This window comes from Crocodylus porosus, unplaced genomic scaffold, assembly GCF_001723895.1.
Source record: "Crocodylus porosus isolate Cpor-Errol unplaced genomic scaffold, CroPor_comp1, whole genome shotgun sequence".
In the NCBI taxonomy this organism is placed as follows: domain Eukaryota; kingdom Metazoa; phylum Chordata; order Crocodylia; family Crocodylidae; genus Crocodylus; species Crocodylus porosus.
The window spans coordinates 19304200-19322829 of NW_017728921.1; the positions used below are offsets into that span (position 1 = coordinate 19304200).

At 44.2% G+C, this 18630-nt stretch overlaps 1 protein-coding gene across 6 annotated transcripts in view; it reads left to right on the forward strand.

The window, feature by feature from the left end:
- The window catches only part of CIT (citron rho-interacting serine/threonine kinase), a 111429-nt gene that overhangs the window by 77910 nt on the left and 14889 nt on the right, over window positions 1-18630 (forward strand). For all 6 annotated transcript variants that reach the window (XM_019539237.1, XM_019539239.1, XM_019539240.1 and 3 more), the window contains 9 exons: window positions 3819-3956; window positions 4599-4779; window positions 4987-5078; window positions 5399-5503; window positions 6004-6173; window positions 7212-7292; window positions 7495-7630; window positions 10844-10983; window positions 11877-11969. In XM_019539237.1, coding sequence (XP_019394782.1) covers window positions 3819-3956; window positions 4599-4779; window positions 4987-5078; window positions 5399-5503; window positions 6004-6173; window positions 7212-7292; window positions 7495-7630; window positions 10844-10983; window positions 11877-11969 — 1136 coding nt within the window. The remainder of the gene's footprint in view (window positions 1-3818; window positions 3957-4598; window positions 4780-4986; window positions 5079-5398; window positions 5504-6003; window positions 6174-7211; window positions 7293-7494; window positions 7631-10843; window positions 10984-11876; window positions 11970-18630) is intronic.

An 18630-nucleotide genomic window follows, 5' to 3' on the forward strand; every position in this document is an offset into this window, starting at 1 on the left:
AGTCACAGTAGAGTTTGTGACCATTCAATCTTGTCATCCCTTGGGGGGCTCTGGTGAACAGTCATTCCCCCAGATCCTGATGAGTACCCCGATAAGCGTATAGGTGGCCACCAGATCACCCCTGAGCCTGCACTTTTCCAGGCTGAATAGCCCCATTGCTTTCAGCCTCTCATCATAAGGTCTGTTTTCCTGAACTCTGATCATGTGCGTGGCTCTCCTCTGCACCCTCTCAAGCTTGTCCACATCCTTTTTGAATTGCGGAGCCCAAAATTGGACGCAGTACTCCAGTTGTGGCCTCACCAAGGCCGAGTACAACGGGAGAATGACGTCCCGGGATCTGCTTGAGAAGCATCTGTGGATGCAAGCTTTACTAGCTGCAGCATCACACTGAAGGCTTATGTTCATCTTGTGGTCAACCATGACTCCTAAGTCCCTTTCATCTGTAGAGCTAACCAGTGTAGCACTACGGAGCCTATATTCATGGTGCAGGTTTTTCCTCCCAAGGTGGAGAACCTTGTGTTTTTCAGTGTTGAATACCATCAGGTTCTTGTCTGCCCACTTCCTGAGCCTGTCAAGATCTGCCTGGATCACCCTCTTGTCCTCAGGTGTGGATGCTTTACCCCAGAGTTTGGTGTTGTCGGCGAACTTGGGCAGTCTGCTTCTGATACCAATGTCCACATCATTGATGTAGATGTTAAACAGTATAGACCCTAGGACAGAGCCTTGTGGGACCCCACTTGTCACAACACATCAAGACGATTGGCTCCCAACGACCACCACCCTCTGGGTCCTACCGCAGAGCCAGTTCCCCAGCCAATGGATTGTGGTGACGTCAAGGCCACAGTTAGCCAGTTTAACCAAGAGGTGATCGTGGGATACCAGATTGAAGGCTTTTTTAAAGTCGAGGTATATGACGTTGATCTTTTCCCCTTTGTCCAGGTGATAAGTCACTTGGTCATAAAAGGAAATGAGATTGGTCAAGCAAGACCTACCTGCAACAAACCCATGCTGGGTATCCCTCAGATATTGCCTTCAGCTAGTCTGTTAAGGATGGTCTCCTTGATAATCTTTTCCAAGACTTTCCCCAGGATAGAGGTCAGGCTGATGGGCCTGTAGTTTGCTGGATCTACTTTACTCCCTTTCTTGAAGATATGGACCACATTGGCCTTCTTCCAGTCATCGGGCATTTCACCAGAGCGCCAAGAACTCTCAAAGATCCATGCCAGGGCCAGAGCTATGATGCTCGCCAGCTCCCTGAGAACCCTTGGGTGTAACCCATCAGGGCCAGCTGACTTGAAGGTATCCGGCCTGTCGAGGTGTTCCTTCATGAAGTCAGCTTCGATGGAGGGGAAGGAATCTCCCTTACCCGGGCCTCTCTGGCCCATAGTGGGCAGGACCATCCTATGGGGCTGATGGAAAACTGACACAAAGTACCCATTTAGCAAGTTAGCTTTTTCCTGGGCATCAGTTGTCAGTTGCCCCATCTCATTTAGCAGGGGTCCAATGTTGCCCTTGCTTTTCCTCCAGCTCCCCACATATCTAAAAAAGGACTTTTTATTTTCCTTGATATTTGTAGCTAGCTGGAGTTCCATCACAGCCTTGGCTTTCCTGATTTGCTCTCTGCAAGTCCAGACTAATGCAGAGTATTCTTCCTTGGTGGTGGTTCCAGTCCTCCATCCTTTATAGGTCCGCCAGTTCCTTGAGAGCCAAGGGTGCTGCTGTGCCCTCCTGCTGCCTTTCCTTTGAGACGAGATGGAATTTGCTTGCACATCCAGGATTGCTCCCTTGAGAAGCATCCACGTGTCCTGAACTCCCCTCTCCATTTGGTTGTGGCATTTTAGGGCCTCTCTGATGAGCCTCCTTAGCTTGTCAAAGTCAGCTTTCCTGAAGTCGAGGACCTCCATACAACTGACTGACTTGCCAGCTTTACAGCAGATGGTGAAGGTGATCAGTTCATGATCACTGTCATCCAGCTTCCCTTCGATTATTAGGTTGTCAATTAGGTCATCCCCGGTTGCCAGTATGAGGTCGAGCAGTGCTTTACCTCTTGTCGGCCCATAGACTTCCTGCATCAGATAGAGATCGTCCACACATGAGAGAGAGCTTTGTGACTGCTTGAATTTGGCCGAGTGCTCCTCCCACGAGATGTCTGGGTAGTTAGTCTCCCATGACAACCATACACCGGGATTGTGCGGCCTCAGCCAATTCCCTGGTGAACTCCTGGTTGAGGTCTTGACTCTGGGTAGTGGGTCTGTAGTAGACCCCCACCATTGTATCCCCTGCGCCATGTTCCCCATGGATTTTAACCCAGAGGGTCTCAAGTCATCCACCATGGGTGCCAATGTTGGCTTGCAGGGAAAGTAGCTTTCCTTGACATAGAAAGCTATGCCCCCACCCCTTTTGTCCACTTAATCCCTCCTGTACAGGATATAACCATCTATAACTGTGGTCCAGTCATGGGTGGAGTCCCACCAGGTCTCTGTTATCCCAATGATGTTGTTATTATTTGTATTTAGGAGGAGAACAAGTTCCTCCTGTTTATTCCCCAGGCTCCTGGCATTTGTGTATAGACACGCAAGTGTCCCCTTAGGGGCTCTTGCCTTGCTTACATTTTGTTCCAGGGCTGGGGCTAGGGTGGGATCTCTTATGTGCCATGGCCTGCTGGCTTTGCAAGGGCCACTCGGTGGGCCAGCAGCGGCAGTAGTTTCCCATCCCCCAGCAAGCTTAGTTTAAAGCCCAGTGGAGCAGGTCAGCCAGTCTAGCTGAGAAGAGCCCCTTCCCCAACGGAGAGAGGTGGAGGACGTCCCTTCCCAACAGCTCGCTGCCTCTCAAGGTTAATGTATCTTTACTTGTCTAAGCTAGAACATAATTCAGCTGAGCAGAAATTCTCCAACAGCATTCATAATAAAGTGCAAAGATTATTAAGCTTGAAGTGTGCCTAAAAGGTGTAAGCAGTAGGTAATGTGAGAAGCAGATTACTTACTGAGAAGCCTACTTTTGAAAAAATGGTAGAACTGAATGTTGAGGGGGCTACGCTCACTTGTAGATGAAAAGGAACCTGTAGTGATAGTACCAGAATATCTCCAAGTGAATTGTTGGCAGTAGAGTTGGAATCCAGAAATTCTGGATCTGATACTGTGAGCTTTTACTGTGAGCTAAGAGACGATTTCGTTCTGTCAAAAGGCTTTAGCAGGCTCATAAGCCTCTACAGTCCAGTCTCTAAAGGTGAACTGGGTACCACTCCATGTTGTGTAGACACAACTTACATAGGTGCAAAGGATAGAGATATTCAATCAGTGGTAAAGGATGTGCCAAGGGACGATGTTCAATGGGGAAAGGACTTTTCACAAGGGGTAAGATTGTCTTACCGGCAATCAGAAGTGTACGACTTGTGTCCTGGAAGGAACTAAAAGGTGCTCATGGTTAGCATTGATAGTGGAGGAAAATCTCTGTCAGGAGTGTGAAGTTGATAGAAAGTCTGCTTGGCATCGAGTGCCTGTGGAATGACAGATGCTTTGGTGAAAGGTTTATTTTTTGGGAGTGCCATAAAAAGCTTAGTCTAACACATTATAAAAATAGATGCAAAGTACACACCTGAAACTAAGCTTAATTGATTGGAATAATCACACTGCATGAATATCTAAGCCATTTCATTGATCCCAGTCAGTTCTTGATTAAAACATTCTGTAGAGGGTGTATATGGAGGCTAATGACTCTGTCATTTTTTGCTGCCTTAGCCAAGATCAGAATACTCCACTCAAAGTGCTGAAACCATACTGAAAAGCCGTTTTTACCCCTCACGTTTTCTTCTCTTCTAGAATTCAGTCGGCGTTTGAAAGAACGAATGCATCACAATATTCCTCACCGCTTCAATGTGGGGCTAAATATGAGGGCAACAAAATGTGCAGTATGTCTGGATACTGTGCACTTTGGACGTCAAGCATCAAAATGCCTTGGTAAGAGCAGAGCCTATGCATGAATAGAGGGTGACTGGATGATAGAATGGAGGTTAATGTTTTAAGCCTTCCAGAATAGATTCCATGGTTCTTTCTCATCAACACGAGTTAGCTGTTCTTTTCCAGCATCATTTACTGGGTTCCAATGAAAAAGACCTTTTGGAAAGGCCGGCTACTGATTCTCTCCCTTTATTAACTCCTCGTTATTTTTTGCATATTGTTATGGTATGAACAGCTAGAAATTGGCACAGGACAAGAGCACCTCACCAAAGAAAGTATATTTCCTGCAGGACCAGCCCTGCTTGTCAACTGGAGAAATCACTCAAGTTTTTTTTTAATTCCATGGGAGCATTTGATAGCAGTTCACACCAACAGAGACTACTTTTCCAGTTCTGTTTCTCCCTGCAGATGAAAGTTGACAAGGTTCACTTACGGAAATGTTGAGGTTAGCTCATCAATACTCCATGTTTGAAAACATCAGATGGCTAGAGTGAAGAGGGAATGCTTGCAGAAGGGGTTGTCTTTGTGGCTGACTAGAAATTGAGTGGACTGAGCCTGTGTGTTTGTATGCGTGTGTGGGTGTGAGTGTGCACGTGCGTGCACATGTATATGTATGCTTTAAAAGCTTTTTCTCTTTATCAGAATGCCAGGTGATGTGTCACCCAAAGTGCTCAACCTGCTTGCCAGCCACATGTGGATTGCCTGCAGAATATGCCACACACTTCTCTGAAGCCTTCTGCCGAGATAAAATGAACTCTCCAGGGCTGCAGCTGAAGGAGCCAGGAAGCAGTTTACGTCTGGAAGGATGGATGAAGGTTCCAAGGTACAAACAGGAGTCTGTGTGCTAGAGCAAGGGCTGGTGCATATGGTGTTGTTTCATAAACTATCTCAGGTCTTATGAGTCAACTACTATGAACTCTTTTTGCCATGTCAGTCTTGTGTTATTAACAAAACTTATCTTCCTAGGGTTATTCACCACTCAACAATCCTGGTAAAAATTCTGATGTGGTTTTGTGCTTGCTGTTTTCAGGAATAATAAGCGTGGGCAGCAGGGCTGGGACAGAAAATACATTGTCCTGGAAGGAACCAAAGTGCTTATTTATGATGCAGAGGCAAGAGAAGGTAACTTCCCTTTTCTAGCAAACTGGGCTTTTGTCTTTCGATACCGCTTGCTGGACTAAGAGGCCTAAAGGCTATATTAGCATTAGCTGTTGCTGAATTTATTTACACTGAACTGTCTGTTTAGATAGAATTGTTTTGTTTCCCGCAATATTTTATTAATCTTACATTGTTACAATGTTGGAAATATTATTGTCCTCCAGTTGTGTGGAGACCATATTGCTCAGTTCTGTTCTCCAGCTTTCCATTATTGTCTCACTGCTTGCTTCTGTGTTTGTCTTGTTTTCATTTTTAATTCAAGTCTTTTCTACTTCCCTCCAAAGCTGGACAGAGGCCTGTGGAAGAGTTTGAGCTGTGCCTTCCTGATGGAGATGTAACTGTTCATGGTGCTGTAGGAGCTACTGAACTTACAAATACTGCAAAGACAGGTAAGTGCAGGTGAGATCAAAAGGATTTCATGTGATGGATAAAAGTGGCTTGGCATCAATCTTCGTTTAAGTGTGGGGGAACAGAATTAATTCTGTAGCCAACCTTTAAACTGATAATAAATCTTTCTCAAGTTACCTCTGTTGAAATTAAATATGACTTATGAATAGGTCAGCCATCATACATTACATCTACAAAGCTCATTGCTTCAGTTCTGATGGTTGAACTGTGAACAAGAGACTGTTTAAATAGAAGTAAATTTTAGTAGCTTATAACATTGTTATAAAGTGATTTAAAACGTAGTTTGTGTTTCAACATGCTAGAATGTTCAGCTAGGCTGTACTAATAAAGAAGCCCACTTCTGATAGTATAAGCTGCAGCAGTAAACATTGACATAGTGTCTGGTGACACATCTTCTCTGACAATGCTGAAGATGCTAATTGAAGTTCAATGACATTCTGAATACTAATCCAAATCTTGTTCTCTCTTTGCAACTCCTCAGATGTGCCATATGTACTAAAACTGGAGTCGCATCCACACACCACATGCTGGCCTGGTAGAACCCTCTACCTACTAGCACCCAGTTTCCCTGATAAGCAGCGGTGGGTGACAGCGTTGGAGTCAATAGTGGCAGGAGGGAGGGTTTCTAGGGAAAAAGCTGAGGCTGATGCTGTAAGTACAGAGAGATCATTCTAATCCTAAAATATTCTGGAAGGCAACAGAGTTTTAACGTTTTCTCTCTCAGTGTTTGACATACAGAGGTTGAAATGAACTTCTTGTTATTTCTACCAAAGATTGTATAGTAGGAGTGCTATAAGCCACAGTTTGCTACGAGATTGGTGGTTCATGTCATGCTGTAATTCAAGGGCATAGAGGCTATTATATTTGGGTTCCAGTGTCAGACTTACTTGCTCTTAAACTTCCCCTGGTTTAAAGTAGACTGCAGTACTGTTTCTTTCCTTGACTGCTCTGGCACATTTCCTGAGCCCAGTCACTGTTGTTTCTTCATGGAAATGGGACTGGGTGACGAAGCTGCCATAGACTCTAGTGGTTTAATGACCCTCCATTGTGCCTGATTTGGGAGCCATGTGACAGTGCTGTCAACAGGTGGTGGATTCCACATAACTTGAAGCATTCATGATGCTTCAATTTAGTAACATTACCTGAATTCATAGGCTGTTCATAGGTTCCCTCATAAACACATCAGGTCTTGTAGGGGTATCAGTGTCACTATGGTAAGTAAGTTAATGAATCTTCTAACCTTGGTATTACCAGTAGGTTGGTGTGACTATCCTAGAAGTATCTTCCTTCTGCATGGGTTCAAATATTGCAGTCTTGCTTCTTGACTTATACAGGTGCTGTGCCTCATAATGTGGCAACTTTGCTTGAATTGTACATAGCTTTGCAGATGGGTTCCTGCAGCTTTAGCACCAAAGTCTGGTAGCAAAAGAGCTTTTTCCATAGCCATTAATGCTGAGCAGCTTTGCTTCAGTTCTGATCGAAATACTTTATTTAGTGGGAACTATAACCAGAGCAGCACAAGGGTAGGAGCAATGTTTGTTTAAAAGTTACGGGACATCATTTATGCAGTAGCTCTGCTAGCTCCAGGGTTAAAGAACGTGCCAGGGCAATTTTTGCTAGCACGGTGTTGTTTAAATGTTTGATTTGTCTTTGTCTAATCTATGTTGTTTTGTTCTGATCACTTGAAAGAAACTGCTTGGAAACTCTCTATTGAAGCTAGAGGGGGAAGACCGCCTGGATATAAATTGCACAATGCCCTTCAGTGACCAGGTAATGACATCACTGCATATTGCTCAACTGAATATCATACATCTGGCATGAATGGAGTATGTAATGACAAAGTTCTTAATAAGAACATGTTTGGTTTCATGCGTGGTGGGTGGATTCCTCTTGCCATTAGCTGATGTGCACAAATCTTGGAACATTCTTTGTTTCCTTTCATGCCATGTTGACTGAATTTTTGTATTTATAGGTAGTACTAGTGGGTGCAGAGGAAGGTTTGTATGCCCTGAATGTATTGAAAAATTCCTTAACACACATCCCAGGAGTTGGTGCTGTCTTTCAAATCCATCTCATCAAGGACCTGGATAAGCTACTCATGATAGCAGGTATAATGCCAGATATAATAGCAGGTATAATGCCTTTTGACCTTTGCAGAAACCCTTTGAGAGGTACTCAGATTGTGATGGTTAAGGGACCCTGCCACAAAAGACCTGCTTTTCTTGAGTTCCTCTATTACAGGCTTTTTGGGGTCATTTACTACATATACCAATGAGTTGCTTCTTTTTAAACTTTTTATTCAAGCAACTATAGTAATAAAGTTGAATTTATTACGTCTTTACAATGGAATGAATTTCTTGCCTCTTGCATAATTTCTGGACCACCACAGCTACAGCATCACTCTTATACTACCATTTAGAAAGTAAATAATATATAACAGTTCTTAATTAGCAATAGAATCATAGAAAATTAGGGTTTGAAGGAACCTCAGGAGGTCGTCTAGTCCAACCCCTTGCTCAAAGCAGGACCATGTACAACTATATTATCCCAGCCAGGGCTTTGTCTAGCCACATCTTATAAACCTCCAAGGATGGAGACACTGCAACCTCTCTGGATACCCTGTTCTAGTGCTCTACCCGCCTCGAGAGAGTTTTTCCTCATATCTAACCTAAATTTCCCTTGCTGCAATTCAAACCATTGCTTCTTGTTCTATCATCTGCTAGGGGTGGGCAGTTATTTTGGGCAGAGGGTTGCTTACTGAGTTTGGCAAACCATTGAGGGCTGCATGACAGGCAGACGGGCAGATAAATATTAATTTTCTAAATATTTTAGGGGCCCCGCGGGCTGGATAGAATGGCCAGGTGGGCCGCATTTTGCCCACCCTGGTCCAGCTGCATCCTCTTTGTGTAGCCACCATTCAGGTAGTTGGAGGCTGCTATTAAATCCCCCCATCCCTCCCCTCAGTCTTTCTTCTCCAAACTAAATAAGCTCAGTTTCCTCAGCCTCTCCTCAGAAGTCATATGCCCTAGCCCCTGAACCATTTCCATTGCCCTCCATTGGACTCTCCAGGTTTTCCACATCCTTTCTGTAATGACGGGGTGGGGTGCAAAACTGAACACAGTACTCCAGATGTAGCCTCACTGGTGCTGAATAGAGGGAAATAATCACTTCCCTTGACCTACTGGCAATACTTACTAATGCAGCCCAGTATGCCATTAGCCATCTTCACACCAAGAGCACACTGCTGGTTCATATTCAGCTTATTGTCCACTGTAACTCCCGCATACTCTGTGCAGAGCTGCCGCTTAGCCATTTGGTCCCCAACCTGTACTGGTGAACAGGATTGTTCCATTCTAAGTGCATTACTTTGCACTTGTCCTAACTGAATTTTATGAGATTTCTTTTGGTCCAATCCTCCAATTTGTCTAGGTTTTTCTGAATCCTAGCCCTACCCTCCAGCATATCCACTACTACCCCCAGCTGGGTGTCATCTGCAAACTTGTTGAGGGTGCACTCTATGCCATCATCCAGACTGGTGATGAAGACGTTGAACAAAACCAGCCCCAGGACCAACCCCTGGGGCACTCACTTGATACCGGCTGCAAACTAGACATCGAGCCATTGATTACCAGGGATCCTGATTTTCTGATTTTAAAAAAATCCCCAATTTTCAGGTTAAAAAAAGTAACCCCAAATACATTTTTCTGTGATTAAAATGAAACGCTGCTTGGTGGGAGATAAGAGCTGCTCCCAGGGCAGCTGAAGCATGGAGTAAAGTGCAGCATGCAGCAGTAGTTGCCTGCACCCCGCATACCAACTGGGGAGACATGTGTCCCCTGGGCCTCCACTTATTCCACCACATAGCCTGACCAGGGACCCACTCACCCGAGCCCCAGCTCCTGCCTGTGTCCTGCTCTCTCCCTCACCACTGAGACCTCGATCTTCCCCCTTGCCCAAGGCCCTTTCCCTTCCCCCACAGATTTATCTGCTGGGTGGGGAGGAGTGTGCCTATGCTGATTTTATAAGAGTAAATTTACCTTGCATATAATGAATTTTGGGTATAAAAAGGGTCATCGCATAAGAGTGAATTTGCATATACAGCACCTGCATAAAGGGAGGGAAACCTGTATTCAGTAGACTTGCTAATGTATTAGTAATCAGTTGCTAATGTCCTCTGTGTGAAAGGCAGTGATAGCTCTCTCTCTTACATCTGAGGAACTGGGCAACAGGTCAGAAAACTGGGTTACTGAAACTAAGTTTTGTAACTCAGATGTAGCACCTAGGTAAGTGTCTGGTTTATCAGAGGTGCTGATCCTACACATTTTTCATTTGAAGTCAGTCCATAAATGTACTGTTGTTGCTTCCCAGTTTCTTCTTCTTATCTTGCAGGAGACCTGGGTGGATATGGGGAAGGATACCATTCTTGGCTAGGAGCTGACTGGGTTCAGATAGTTCCAGTCCTTACTGTTCTTTCCGGCACTCCTGTAGTGCATCAGGAGGAGGCAGTGGAACAACAGAAGCAGCTTACTGCTCTTCTGCGATGCAGTATGGGATGCTTCTGAGCAGCTATAGCAGAGAAGAAATAGCTTTTGTTTGGAGTGATCCCAATTTAGATCCCAATTGGAGCTCACAGTTTAGATGCTCAGGGGGCCACAGCGGAAATGGGGATGGTTTGTTAGGTCCTTGAATGTCACCTTGCACCAACAGGACTGAGATAAACACTTCAGTTAAAAAATTGTAGGGCTGGTCAGGGAGCACATTTCAATTTTTAATCAGCTACCAATTTATTTTCTCTTGATGCAGACATCTTCAAGAGCTCATAATACCTGCCCATGTAACGTAACTAGGGTTATTTTCATCTTCTGCTTAAAAAAAAAAAGCAGGAAAAAATGGTACCAATATGTCTCCCTGGCTACATGTCTACTGGACAGAACATTCTGCCTGTGAAAATGTTGAGCTGTAGAGCCTGCCTTTGGCTTGGAGATCTAGTAGTAATCACATTATAATGACTGAAACTTCTGTGTAAGGGATTAACAAAAAAAAGTATGGATACCTTGGAGATGACTTGCTGTACACTATGCTCTGACCTTTTAAAAAACATTTCTTGTTTGTAGGAAAGAAATGTAAACTCCTCTTGCACTTTTAACAAGTATATTATGGAATTATTTTTTTACACATAGCATTCTGTGGTTGTTACCTGAGTTCCCACAATGAGAAGCTACTGGTTGTGTAAGAGAATAGGGTCTTGCAGAAAAAAGAATGAGATTCTTTTTTTGCTCAACTACATAGTATTGACAAAATGTAACCATTTTTGTTCTCAGGAGAAGAGAGGGCTCTTTGTCTTATTGATGTAAAGAAAGTAAAGCAGTCTCTAGCCCAGTCTCACCTCCCGGCCCAGCCTGATATCTCACCAAACATCTTTGAGGCTGTCAAAGGGTGTCACCTTTTTGCTGCTGGCAAGGTAAGATATAGTTCCTTAATGCCCTGCACTGTATTTCAGCCTCTCCATATGATGCTCCCACGCACAATGAGATATGGAAGAAATATGCAAGTCAACAACTTTATCCTCTGTCATAATTTGAGTCCAGGTTCTGTGTTCCTGTCTTAATTATTTTTCTCCAAGCTAAGCGAGGAAGAGAATAGAGTGGGGACAGGATTTGAAGAAAGAACCGCAAATATAAACAGGCAACTAAGTGACATTATACGATGTCCTGTTACATAATAAGGACGTGAGATAAACACAGCATAACTATAGATAATTGATTTCCATTTTTAGACTCTTATGATTAATGAAGTCCTATTTTCATTCTTGAACAGTGTAGTTCTTTCCAAGGTAGACAGTTTATTCATGCAGTTGTACCATTTCCTAGTGTCCAGCATGTGTGCCAATTTCCAGTTTCAATGTGGAATTTTGGCCACTACAAAAATTTCTTAGCAGAAACTGTCTATGCAGATGACTCAGGTCCTTGGGAAAGCTGAACATCATTCAGTTTAACGCATTGTTCAAGATACAAATTCAAGGGGTTAATCTACTCATGTTGGATCTAGTTGTAACTTGTTTGGATTCATTATCTCTCTTAATGAAAAATCCTTTCTATTAAAAGCTTGCAGTTCTTTTAATACATTTGCCTTAGATACACAAAAAATCATAGAAGCAGTTTAGATACTTTCTCTCCTTTGAGAATGTAAAGAGCCTTTTTACTAATCTGCAGTTATTCTTTGCTATCCTATTACGAATATACCTGCTGATCTTCACAAATCACTCTTTAGTGAGAGGTAAACTGCACTCTCTCATGTATTCAGAATGTTTTCCATAGCTTTGGAATGACACAGTATTTCTAATCTTCCCTACAGATTGAGAATGGACTCTGCATTTGTGCTGCCATGCCCAACAAAGTGGTCATTCTGCGCTATAATGAGAGCCTGAGCAAGTTCTGCATTAGGAAGGTAGGTCTGGTTTCTCTGTTAGTAGTGTATTCACAACAGTCCCATGTAAGGCTCCACTCTGCTTTAGCAGCTAAAGCCTATAGAATCTGTATGGACTGTGCTTGCCAACTAAACTTGTGGGAAGCTTTTACTTTGTCCTAGCTAAAATCAGAACAGATAGGAATTTCCTATAACAAGAGTTAGCAAATGGGGAAGGAAGCAGAACATGTGGGCATATCTAAACTTGGCCTTGTCCATCTCCCCAAAGCATTGCTTTCCTCGTAAACATTTGGGAATGTTCCCTGGCCCTCTTAGTTGACTTCTGTGCAATCAGGAGGATTTGCTTTTAACCATCTTTCCTTAAAAATGTTAACGGAGCAACTCACTTGAAGAAGCAACAAATACTCTGAACTCTACTTTATGCAATGAAAACACCTATGTACCAAAGGTTAAAATAACTTATTGTATCTCTCGTCACCTATACTAGCCCTGATGTATGTATTTGGTTCCTCTCAGCCAACAATGTGAGACAGTTAGACAGATTTCTTTGTGTATTTGTCAATGCAGATCCCATTATTAATGTGTATGCACTTCATGTGCACAAGACCTGAATTTTTTTAGTACTTGTGTCCAAGAAGGTTGTGTGTGTTCCCTGGGCTACCTTGCCTCCCACGTAAGAAGGGTATAAAAGGGCATAGCAGTCATAATTCTTCCTCTTACTGCCTCTTACAATCTTAGAGTCAGTGACAATGAGACAAACCTACAAGTATCTATTGTGGTATTTTGTTCAGAGATCCTAAGTGGATGTTTTCCAGCCAGTGTTTCTGAAGAAATTTTATTTCCTCACACTCATCTACAGGACTTTCTTTAATGGATTGGAAATCACCTTTGGGGGCAGAATCCAAACCTCAGGATTTAAACCCTATCTGTCCTATGACAGAATAATCCCTAAAAGGGACAGCTATAGTCAGAATCTCCTCTAGTTAAAAGAGAGCTCCATCCTGGATTGGTGTTCTGTGTGAAAATCCTTTCCCTGCTGGACCCACAAGGCTAGGGTGGCTGAGTTTGTTACATCTTTTAGAGCAGTCCTACCACATAATTTTGGGTCCACAGATGATGTCTATGAGGAGAGGGAGGCTGAGCAGCCCAGTATCAGCTAGCATTTAGACTGTCATACTATGGGATTGAGCAATGGAAAGAAGGCAAAACCTGTGATGTTGACATTACTTCCCTCAAAGGCAGTGAACTCCTCAGTGAGTAAGGTCTTGGTGCTGATGACTCCAGCACCAGTACCAGCTTCCTTGCTGCCAGTACCTCTATCAACTCAGAAGCAGGATACCAAACTCCATAAGAAATGCATGATTCACAATGGAGCCTGTTCATTACTAGTACATGTTCAAACTCTCCACAGCACCAAAGGTCTCCACAAGTGTGGATTTGTAGCAGGGATGCTTCTCAATAGGAGGGCCATCCACTTATGCTTATCTAAATGGTGTTAAAGGCAGATTTCTAAAAGGAGATGACAGCAACCCTTTCCCTGCTCTCTTGCTAGCTCTCTTGGTGAACTAGGGAAAATGCCCCTTAAGCTATTACAGAGATAGAGGTCATAGGAACCTTGTTTGATTCCAGGAACTGCAGACATTTCTGTCAATGCAATTACTACTGCTCAGGTTAGAATCAAACCCAGCCACAGTGGTAGGGACATGGCTGGGACTCCTACATCACAGGTTCATATAAAAACATATGACACCCATGTATCTGTGACTGCTCCAGCATATTAAAAACATAATATGACTCTGTGACTGCTCCAGCTCTGACTTGGGCAAGTCTATTCCACAATGAAACACCAGATAAGTGAGGTAATAAAGTAAGATTTGGTTAATCAATTGCCTAGCTTAACTCATTTCTATGTTTGTGTAGTTGGTATACTGAATCTTCATCATTATCATACTGATTTATATACACAATACTTGGCTAATGGATCATCTGCTAAAGTGTAGTCATTTATAAATGTCTATGCTTACTAAATTACAGTGGAAATTTGCTTCTGATAATTAGTCATCTTTAAAAGTACTGACCTATCTTTTCCATAGCACCTGTCAAGCCAGCTGATAGTTTGCGAAGCAATGGATACTCTTCAGCCTTTCTTGGCTCAGCAAGATATAGATGATTAATTGTCCCGTTGTGTAGAATTATCGTTTGTTTCGGCAATGAGTACATATAAGGGAGTGAAGCAAAAAAAAATCTGTTGTTATTCTATTCCATCATAATCTGCACTTTAAATTTTTGTACTACGAAATTGTACTTTAAGCATCTGTATGTATAATCATCCAATTCTCATATAGCAAAATATGTTCAGTTTACACCCAGCATTCTTAATATATTTTTTCTTCATTATAAATATAAAAAAAACCTCTATACTAAGTATTGATGTGACATGCAAAATATATCTTACAAAGGGCTAAAATGGGTAATTACCAGGGATCCTGGTTTTCTCTGTTTAAAAACTGCAAATTCTCTGATTTAAAATCTGTGATTAAAATGAAACGCCACTAATCAATTGAATACAATTTTTATTGATATAGTTACAATTTTAAAGCAATTTGGTAGCCTACCAGTGCCCCAATTACTATAGTAAAATACATTCTAAATACCTATAAATTTTGGAATTTTATTTTTGGGTTTCTTATCATGGAAAATCAGAGCTGTCCCTGCCCTCTTAGCTCACCAGGATGTGGGTCCAGCTGTGGCTTCTCTTCCTCCCCACCCCGCAACTGCCTTGTGGCACTGAGCAGCCCTGATATGCCAGTGCCCTGCCCATGCCAATGCCCTCAACCCCCCATCCACAGCCCCCCCACTTCCTCAGCCCTGCCAGAGGGGGGCCCCCAAGTTGCCAAGGTATGGGGCCATGTTCCTGGGTCCGCAACCCCCTGCCCTCCACAGCAGTGTCCAAATGTTGGATGCTCCCACAAGAGGTGGTGGCTGCTGTGGCCCCAGCAGGGAGCAGAGTGTGCGCCCTCCCTCACAGGCAGCATGGCTGGAGCAGAGCCATGGGGAAAGGGGGTGCAGGCTGCCTGCTGCGGGCTTAGGCTCTCCGCCTCGCTGCCCTCCCCCAAGGGCCTCTGCAACCCAGTGGGTGGGACCCAGTGGGGCAGGGGAGCTTGGTGCTCCTGCTGCAAGCTCTGCACTGCCATGGTGAGATGCCCCCTGCCTGCCCAGTAGCAGTGGAGGTGGCAGCACAGGGTTGTGTTCCTTGCTGCTGCTGGGCGGGCAGGGGGTGCCTCGCCTCATCATTGCAACATGGGGCTTGTGGTGGCAGCACTGAGCTTCCCTGCTGGGTCGTGCCTGGAAGCCCCGTGGGGAGGACAGTAGGGCGGGGAGCCCAAGCCCACAGTGGGCAGCCTGCACCCATCCCTGCCCCATTCACAGATCCGGGGGCATGTGCTTCCCATGTCCCCCTGGGAGTGTGTGTGCAGTGGCAGGGAGCCAGCCCCCCCAGCCTCAAAACAAATTGCCCACAGCTCCATCCTACTCCCTGCCTGGGCCTGGCAACCACATGTGGCCCAGGGCCCACACCCAGCCCTTCCCAGCTCTGTCCCTTCTTCACTATGAGGGCCTCTGTCTCCCGTCCTGTCTTCCCCCAAATTTACCTGCGGGAGTTGCTCTCCAGGCTGCCTGGTGGCCATGTGCATGTGTATGTGTGTCCATGCACATGGTGCTCCCTGCCTGACCGCCTTCCTCCCATTCCTCCCAGCCCCTTGCAGGCTGGAACTCTGCTAGCCTGGAAGGGGAAAGCCTCCTTAACTTACATTTTTCTCCTTTAAAGGAGAAAAGCTGGGCTTTTCTTCTTAAAAGAGAAATCCAGGTTTTTCTCCTTAAAATGAGAAAATATGGGTTTTACTGTATTTTTCCATAGCAAATGGAAAACCTGGATCCCTGGTAATTACTGATAATTAGTCATCATTACCAGTGCTCTTGAAGTGACAAATTAACCTTGATTTACAAGCAGTTTCCAGAATCAAGAGACAAAGCCAATATTGTTATTTTAGCTCCATAGCGGTCAAGATGACTTTGGCTGATAAATGTACAGTCTCTAATCTAGCTCTCAAGCTACTCAGAAATAGTTTCATGGCACCCTACCCAGGTACTCTATCCAGACACAAAGTCACTGTGGTTTCTGGCTGGTCGAATACTGCAGAAAGGGACTTCTCCCTGCACGTCCAGAAAATCCTGATACAGAGCAAAAAAGTATTTACCAGGGGAACATATTTTCTTAACGGAAGAGGTTCTTAGGAACTCCAGCCAAAGATTTGCACCCACTCCAGGCCTCAGTACTGAAGATCCTCAACTAATTATTTCATTTATAACAGGCTGACCTATTATTCATGTCTAGAAAGGGCTGCCTTACAGCAATCTGAGTTAACTGTCTTAGTGTACAGTTTTGTTCCATCTTAACCACTAGCTAGAAAGTCTATACCTGCTGGGACTTCATGATGCTCCTGGTGATCATGGAACCTCTCTTTGAACCTTTCTCAGAATGCTTCTTTCAATACGTCACACTGAAGACAGTTGTCTTAGTGGTTGTGCATCATTCAGGAGACGTGGTTTACATCAGCCACTTCAACTGACTCCCTTTCATTCATCCCTGCCCATACAATAGCATCTGTCAGCCCAGTGGTGCTAATACCTGGCTTTAAATTTATGCTTATAGCGTTGTCAGAATTTCACCTCAACCAAAACACTTGCTTTATTCGTAAACCCCAACTTGACATGGAGAGAAAAGAGTCTGCTTATATTATATGTATCAAGGGGTTTATTCTGTTATCTTGATAGGATCACACCCTTCGGCCTTTCCCGATCTGGATATTCTAGGGGTTAAGCCATCTCATTACAAAGAACATCAAAACAGATAATGCACTAACTTTAATTGTGTTACCAGCTGGATGTACCTCTCAAATCACATATCAAGAATCCTTTTTCCTGAGTCAGGAAGTAACCCACTCACCTTTGTCAAAGATTCTGTTTTGGACTTAGCTGCTAGTTGAGATGCCAGATTTAGGACAGCATTTCTGCAGTCACTGTTCCACTGATTCAGCTGGAATCCCTTGTGCCTTCCATCTTCTGAGCGAGTGCTGGTTACCAGTCACTTATCGTAGGATCCATGCTGACGCATTAGAAAAAAGAATGCTTACCATATTCTCTGAGATGTTGTAGTGGGTTTGGACCCTCCATCCCTGCTTTTTGGAGTCCTCAACTAACAGAGTTTGAATTGCAAGGAAACGAGGAAGAGTTGCAGCTGCTTTTCTGTGTGAAGGTGCGAATGATAGTGTAGGGAGGCACAGAGCATATTGGCAATTGTAGTGTTCATTGGTACTAAATAGAAATTCTTACCTTGCATATGTGAGGTGCATTTGCATCCATTACAGTAGAACTGATACGGACAAAACCCTTTTTAAGAAAACAGTTGCTGTAGAGGAAGTAAGCTGCACACCTCTGAAACGGTTGTTCAAGGTGCTTAAGTCAGCTTCTTCCTTTGTGAGCAATGTAGGTGTTCAACAGCTATTATTTGGCTTGTCTTCCTGTAAAGTACCCTACAGAGAGTACTTTGAATTTTATCTGAAAGAAAAAAAGGCAACCTTTTGTTGTACAGGAATGTAAAAGCTGATGTGGCTGTAGCAGTTGCTAACTGCTTTTCTCATGGTAGTTAAGCTTCCTTACATAGACATCTGTCCTACAAATAGCTAGCAAATGCGGTCAAAGAAGAGGGGGATTTGCTCATATAGCAGGCAGATTTGTAATAGTTATCCTAGTAGCATGAGCATTGTTCTAACTATTGGAGAGAGACAGCTGAAGACGTTGAGACTGCCAGTACCAGGAATACAGTCCATCGTAGTTTCATAGTTGGTAGGGTCGGAAGGGACCTGAGCAGATCATCAAGTCCAGCCCCCTGCCACAGCAGGAAAGAAAGAAACCTGGGGTCAAATGACCCCAGCCAGGTGATAATCTAGCCTCCTTCTGAAGACCCTCAGGGTAGGAGGGAGCACCACTTCCCTTGGAAGTTGGTTCCAGATCCTAGCCGCCCTGACTGTGAAGTAGTGCCTCCTGATATCTAGCCTGAATCTACTCTCAGTCAACTTATGACCATTAATCCTCGTTACTCCCAGTAGTGCTCGGGGGAACAGGTACTCTCATATAACCTGATCCCCCTTGGCCAGTTTGTAGACCGCCACCAGATCCCCCCCCAGCCTGCTCTTGTGGAGGCGGAACAGGTTCAGGAACCCGTAGCCTCTCCTCGTAGGGCCTGCCTTGCTGCCCCTGATCATGCGAGTGGCCCTCCTTTGGACCCTCTCGATGCTGTCCACATCCTTCCTGAAGTGTGGCGTCCAGAACTGGATGCAGTACTTCAACTGCGGCCTGACCCATGTCGCATAGAGGGGGAGGATCACCTTCTTGGACCTGCTTGTGATGCATCTGTGGATGCATGACAAGGTACAGTTAGCCTTCTTGACCGTGTCCTGACATTGGCAGCCCATGTTCATTTTGGAATCAATAATGACACCAAGATCCTTTTCTGCCTCTGTGCTGACTAGAAGGGAATTCTCCAGCCTGTAGGTATGCTGCTTGTTCTTCCTCCCTAGGTGCATCACCTTGCACTTGTCACTATAGAATCCCATCAACCTGT